Source organism: Agrilus planipennis, unplaced genomic scaffold, assembly GCF_000699045.2.
Source record: "Agrilus planipennis isolate EAB-ADULT unplaced genomic scaffold, Apla_2.0 scaffold60, whole genome shotgun sequence".
Classification (NCBI taxonomy): Eukaryota; Metazoa; Arthropoda; class Insecta; order Coleoptera; family Buprestidae; genus Agrilus; species Agrilus planipennis.
In genome coordinates this window covers 71,180-78,339 of record NW_020438877.1, presented here as the reverse complement: position 1 = coordinate 78,339, position 7,160 = coordinate 71,180, and the positions used below count along the sequence as shown (strand labels likewise).

The 7,160-nt window shown below is 32.1% G+C and overlaps 1 protein-coding gene across 3 annotated transcripts in view; it reads left to right on the top strand.

Moving 5' to 3' along the window:
- The window catches only part of LOC108741851 (sulfotransferase 1C4), a 16,786-nt gene that overhangs the window by 5,337 nt on the left and 4,289 nt on the right, over positions 1 to 7,160 (top strand). Inside the window, exons 1-7 of one of the 3 annotated variants that reach the window (XM_025981429.1) lie at positions 697 to 782; positions 838 to 1,027; positions 1,163 to 1,297; positions 3,664 to 3,763; positions 3,833 to 4,031; positions 5,337 to 5,463; positions 5,529 to 5,623. In XM_025981429.1, the coding sequence (XP_025837214.1) occupies positions 961 to 1,027; positions 1,163 to 1,297; positions 3,664 to 3,763; positions 3,833 to 4,031; positions 5,337 to 5,463; positions 5,529 to 5,623 (723 nt within the window). In that variant the 5' untranslated portion in view covers positions 697 to 782; positions 838 to 960. Of the gene's footprint in view, positions 1 to 696; positions 1,028 to 1,162; positions 1,298 to 3,663; positions 3,764 to 3,832; positions 4,032 to 5,336; positions 5,464 to 5,528; positions 5,624 to 7,160 lie in introns of those variants that run through there. The other 2 variants (XM_025981428.1, XM_025981427.1) reach the window with 2 other exon arrangements.

The following is a 7,160-nucleotide window of genomic DNA, read 5'->3' as shown; positions in this document are numbered from 1 at the left end:
TTTTTCATACAGTACCTGCCAAAAGTTTTGTTCAATCATGAATAGTAGTGCGAGTCGAAAACAAGCGTTAAAGCCTTTAATATGTCTTCAAATATAAATAAACATCTCGTTGATATTTTCAGTAGTAAATGGTACCAATAAAAGCACATTTGAGCAATGCAATTTTCGTGCAGTACTGTACGGATTATACGCTCCTCACCGGTTAAGAGTTTGGCAGAGAGTTGTCTCCTTCCTTTTATGGCCTAGTCCTGTTCTTTTCTACTTTGCACTGGTCAAACGAAGAATAGCATTATTTATTGTTTTCGGCGTAATGCAATTCTATTTCCCCGTTCGAGCGTCCTATTGTCCTGAGGGTCACCAGAATGTGATTGATGGTATCTACGTTTTCTTGATAGAAATTCATGATCACTTAATAAATAAACACAAATTAATTTCCACAAATATATTAATAAAAACTTTACCTCCTTGAGGCTTCGTCAGAAGAATGATTGACGGTTATCTACGTTTTCTTGATAGAAATTCATGATCATTTAATAAATAAACACAAATTAATTTCCACAAATATATTAATAAAAACTTTACAATTGTTTCGCCTCCTTGAGGCTTCTTCAGAAGTGTACTTGTAACACTTGTAGTATGCTTGTAATACTTCTGAAGAAGACTCAGAGAGGTGAAACAATTGTAATGTTTTTATTAACATATCTGTGGAAATTAATTTGTGTTGATTTATTGAGTCATCTTGGGAAATCATACGGCATACCAAAATTTCAACGAAATTGGAAGTGAGCATACTAACAGAGACATGACTAAAAAATGCTATATTCGTTTTTATTATAGGCAGATATTTTTTCCAAATATTTTTGAGTGCCCATTTGGAATCATTATGCATACAATAAAGTCACTGTTTTTGTAAAATGCCTTTGAAGAAAGAAGTAATTCGTTAAAGATCATTGTTGCAAAATGCTATTCTCATTGAATACGTTTCTGATAATTCACAATTGGAAGCACTATCTAACTATTGTTTCCGGTAAGGCTCATGTTTCTAATGAAATATAAAAAAAACCGGTAGCTTAAGATGAAAATAGACTAAAGAATTTTCGAATAACAATAATTAGAGTACAATAAAAAGCATATGTAAGATCAAAAAATTTTCTTTGTTAAGGTGAAAAAACGGGTTTTGTTCAAGTGGGTCCCCAAAAATGGCTCTTTCCCAACAGATATCAAGAAGAAGCAAATGAACTGTATAATTTTGAGGTAACACCTGATGATGTTTGGATAGTTACATTTCCAAGATCAGGTATTTTATAATTCTTTTATTTATTAAGTAATTAGCGATCTGCTTTAGTAATAGTAATGATTTCTTATGTATAGATCACAGTACCTGTACATAATCACGATTGAAACTGTGTTAAATGTTTTGAAATTGATGCAAATAATCAAAAACAAAACACATATATCCAAGGTTTTAATGCAAACTTCAATAATAAATTCCTACAATATTGTTTGGGCCTATTAAATCATTACCAAAGAATTGATTCGTAAAAAATTGATAACTAAAATATCTGTAGGTAAAAATATACCTACTAGGAGAGACTAGAAGTACAATTGACTAAAATTTTTATTAATTGACTAATTGCTTTTAGTTTCTTTGTAACATATTTTGTTCAATCGTTGACCTTTCTTCTGTTGAAATACATCGGTTGTTTATTTTCGCATCTTAATTCTGCGTATCGTAGTTCCAATATGGACTCCACCGCACCATCATCAACGTCACCTAACCGACCAAATATGGTGATCATCATCATCATAAGGTCGTCAGTCGCCTAAGACTGGTTGAACACGTACCTCCACTCTTTCCAATCCTGGGCTAATCTTCGCATTTCCCTAAAACTAGAACAACCCATATCCTTAACTATTTGCGAACAATAATCTAATCTAGGTCTTCCTCTACCCCTCCTAACTTCTGTTTCTGCCTCTAATATGTCTCTGACTAGACCTGCATGCCTGAGAAGGTGTCCTACTAACCTATCTCGTCTATTTCTTTTTTACTTCCATAGAGCCCTCTGTCATCCTATTTTTCTAATACCTCTTTATTTCTAACCTTCTCTATCCACGGTATCCTCATCATTCGCCTGTAACACCACAATTCGATCGCTTCTAACCCGTTCTTTTCGCACCCGTACAGCGCCACATGAACTTGACCGTTACGCATTTTGCTAGCTATACTTATTTTCAGAATAAAAATTTTAGTAAAAACATCAGTAACATAGTAATAAACCTCAGGGGTTCTTATATTTCTCACTCATTTAAATTTAAACATATGAGTTCATTGAAATCTCACAGTCATTTTTGTCAAATCTTATAAGTGTGGCCGCGCATACCTGGCCGCCATATCATGTTTAAATATTTCTGTATATATTTCTATTTTTATTATTCTTGCTTGTAAATATCTTTTCAAATTTTCTATTCAAATTGTGTTGTATTGTTCTGTTATTCTCATTATGTAAATATCTGTCTTAATATTTCTATTTGAAATCTTTTGTGTATGTACCTATCTATTGTGTTCTGTGTAAATAACTTTATTACTTGGACTTTTCTATAATCCCTTTTAACATTTCAACTTCACGTACTAACTGCATGATGTCAATAACTGTTGTCCCTTCTTAATTGCTTTTTAATGATTTAGGGTTAACATTCTATCTGTCTATTTCTTAGTATTTTGTATATTCACATTTCCAGATTTTATTCTCTTCTAATTGGTTCCCTACTTTCATCTAAATGCTTCTAACTCCGGCCTAATAGTTTTCCTAACATTTTCATTTCCAAAACATTAACACTTCCTAATTCGGTTTGCTACAGTTCAATTCAATTAATCTGCTAAGTCTTCAACTAGTTTTATTCTCAGTTCTTTTCACTTCTAATTTCATTGTTCCAGTTTTGTAAATATATTGTTAAGTTGTTAGTCCCGTTTGATTTCATTTGTTCCATTGTGTTATTTTACCTTGCAATCCCTAATAAGTATAGCTGAACCATCGAGAGATGGCCTCTGAATTTTTCACTTACGGCGCTGATGATAAATAAGAATCTCACTCAGATAAAAAAGGATATCATTCGGGAGAAATATAGAAATGCTCAAGGGATTGGTCATTGGGAGCACACTATTTACTCCAACCTCACGTGTTTTTATTATGTTTACAACTTCACTTAAATGACCTACCTTAACACAGACAAGCAATCGTCCATTACGCATTTGTATTAGGCATTACAATCTGATGGATCACATCTCGTTGGTCCAGCAGATCTCATTTTTTGAGAAATTTGAGTTTTGTTTTTTTGTGGAATCAACTATTTTGAAATAACAATAAACAAGGAAGAGCATAGAAAGTAACTCAATAAATTTATGGCTGGTTCAGATTTTATAAATATTTTATTTTATCATGAACTTTGAATTCTTTTCAGTTTCTTCATAAATTAACAGAATTTGGATCGCTTCATACTTCATTTAAAGCAATGAAATAATGCCATACTTTCTGTGCACAATTAATTATTATTAGATATATGTAGTTTTATTACTCTATTAAATTTTGGATTTCTCAGTAATATACGTAGGTATACAAGATTTGTAAAACTCAGCAACTCAAAATGTAAAAATTTATTTTGAAGGAACAACATGGACTCAAGAGATGGTTTGGCTTTTAAGTAACAATTTCGATTACGAAAAAGCAAAAACTATTCCATTAATAGAACGATTTCCGTTTCTAGAGTAAGTAAAGTTTTTATTTTACATGTAGATACATAAATATAATTTACTATAAACATTGCTTTTTTGAAGATTTAGTATTTGCGTTCATCCAGACATAAAGGAACGATTTCGCCAAGAGAACAGTAAATGCCTAAACAAACTTAAAAAAGTGGAAGAACTTGATAAGCCCGGATGGAAAATCTTCGAAAATTATTCAGGCAGGCGATTCATCAAAACTCATTTGCCATTCAGTCTTTTACCTCCTGATTTATTAAGAACTGGCTGTAAGGTATGAACTAAAAGCATATTTTAAACGAATAATTAAATCAGACCTGTCCTCCAGCATGACCAAAACAATTTTTTTTAATCATTACAATGTCGTCTGTCCGAAGACTGGTTTAACATCTTCCCATCCTGTACAAATCTCTGCATTTCTCAAAAACTACTGCATTCCACGTTTCTGTTTGCTAACAGTAATCTAATTTAAGTATTCCTCTGCCTCTCTTTATACCTGTTTCTGCCACTATTAAGTCTGTATGTACCGTTTTGTGAATCAGAAGCTACCCTTACGTCTTATCTTTTCTTTTCCTTATTGAACTTCCTTAATAGCGCCATCTGTTCCACTTTTCTAAAATATAATCGGTCAATTACACCGTATCTCAAATGCTTCCAGTTTTTTCCGCCATGCTCACCGTTCATATTTCGCATCTATACGGAGTTTGCTCCAAACACATTTGCGAGACCAGAATCATATCATTTGGCCCAATAGTTAGTTTAAAATCAAGTCCGGAATAGAAACAAAATAAGGTTTTACTAACCATGGTCTAATAGATGACAACCTACCTAACTAGGAATGGTTAAATAATAGTGTAGCAGGTTGTCTTCTATTAGAAATTTTTCAACCATAATTCTTTAAAGAAGCCGTAGCATTTCTAATGTTTTCCAAATATGTCATATATACACCAAATTTTTCCTTCCAAGAACATCTCATTTTATTGTTACAAATCCCCCTCAGTTCACAATCAAAACCATAGAACACTTAACTAATTATTTACATGAATTATTTCTGAACAATTTCGTTCAAATGTATTCCAACTCTAAAATTTATTTTTTATAATTTTCTACATTATTATTTATCTGAACATATGACAATTATATATTTTCGAATTCAGAAAACGGAGCGAATTTCAAATATCTGAAAATATGCTGGGTGTTCTCTTTAAAAAAGTATATTTTGAGCATACCCCGATAAACCTACATGTTTATGAAAATTCTAGTATCACACTTGAAATAAACACAAACAAAAATACATTGTTGACACCTAGTTTGACGAACTCTGTTGTTTTATGATTAAAACTCAAAATTGACACTTAAATAAAAATCTAACGCTATAAAATATTAATACTCCCTAACTGCTATGCTACGAAAAAGCTTGTATTNAAATTCTGGAACACCTTCAAGTCTCTACTTCCCAGTCTTATAAATGATTTTATTTCCTATTAAAAATTTTCAAAATTTACATAAATAATTAATAAAATCCACAACTTTTCAGTGTTATCGTGTTTAGGTATACATATTTGAAAATATTTTTTAGGTAATATACGTTGCTAGAAACCCCAAAGATGTAGCTGTTTCTTACTATCATTTAAATCGTTTATTTATCACCCAAGGATTTAACGGGAATTTTGAAACATTTTGGAATTACTTCGAAAATAATTTAGGTAATAACAAAAATCGGCAAAAATACGACAGCATACTTTTTTTTAATAAAAATTTTAATTTTTAGTTCACTGGGCCCCGTATTGGAGTCATATCCAGGAGGGTTGGGATAGAAGAAACGAAGAAAATTGTTTATTTATGTTTTATGAAGATATGTGTAAGGTACGTGATTGTATTGTGTTAAATATTTTTAATGGTACTAATGGTCAGGAAAACAAATCTATACTTATGTATATTTGACGCGAAATTTCATTAGTCAAGGTGACAGTAATTTTTTCGATGGAAATTATAATGTTTCGAATCAATTCTACTATTATAAGGCAAATTGTGCATGCTCATTGATTATATGTGTTCCGTTATCTTTAGGAAAATACAATAATAAATAATATTAGGAAGGGAGTCAGACAAGGATGCACACTGTCACTGCTACTTTTTAATCTATACATAGAAGACGCGATCAACATCATTAAAAACATAGGGATAGCTATACAGGAGCAAAAAATTAATATGCTTAGATTTGCAGATGATATAGCAGTATTAGCATCTAGAAAGGAGGACTTAGACATAGTTTTAAATAAAATGGAAGCGGTATTGACAAAACAAAATAAATAAAAGTAAAACAAAAATACTGGTATGCAAGGGAAGAAAAACTAGGGAAACAGCGAATTTAAAAATAGGAGACGAAAAATTACAAGTGGCTGATTGTAGGTATCTAAGAAGTCAGATAAGTCAGGACGGAAGGAGTAGTAGAGATATAAAGCAGAGGATAGCGCAGGGTCGAGTCGCCTTCAATGAAAAGAAGTCACTTCTATCCTCGCGAACGGTTAATTTAGAAATTCGAAAAATATTGTTAAAGGTGTATGTTTGGAGCACGGTGCTGTATGGGTGCGAAACATGGACGGTGGGCGCTGCGGTAAAGAAAAGGTAAGAAGCGTTCGAAATGTGGAGTTGCCGGCGAGTGATGAGGATACCGTGGATAGAGGGTCAGAAATGAAGAGGTATTAGAAAAAATAAGAGAACAGAGGACTCTATGGAATTCATTAAAAAGTAGGTGAGATAGGTTGGTAGGACACCTTCTCAGGCATGAAGGTCTAGTCAGAGACATATTAAAGGCAGAAACAGGAGTTAAGAGGAGTAGAGGTAGACTTAGATTAGATCACTGTTGGCAAATAGTTAAGGAGGTGGGATGTTTAAGATTTAGGGAAATGCGAAGGTTAGCTCAGGATAGGAAGGAGTGGAGGTGCGTGTCTATCCAATGTTGATGACGATGAAGTGCTTCATTGGTTCGTAAAATTACTAATGGCAAACATTTGAATCACTTTTGCATGGAAACTATGCAATATATATGGAAAACAAAAAAGTACATTTTTATGTTTAACGTCACACCCATACAACCACTTATTCTACATACATTTTGTATTAAAATTAAATTGTCTTGTATTCTGGCTAATTACTTTCAGTTGCAAATTGATTTTGGCATTCGTTTAACCAGTTCTTTTTTTTTTTTAGATTTTCGATCAAAATATAAATTTCATATTCTTTTTTCAATTATTTTCATGATTTAAAAAACTGAATACGAAAAGTTTAAAATTTATTTTTAATGAAAAATTATTTTTATAAACAAAAAGTGTTCTGACTTGAATGAATACCTAAATGATATGCAGTACATGCAGATATACCGTATTTCTGTTCCACACTG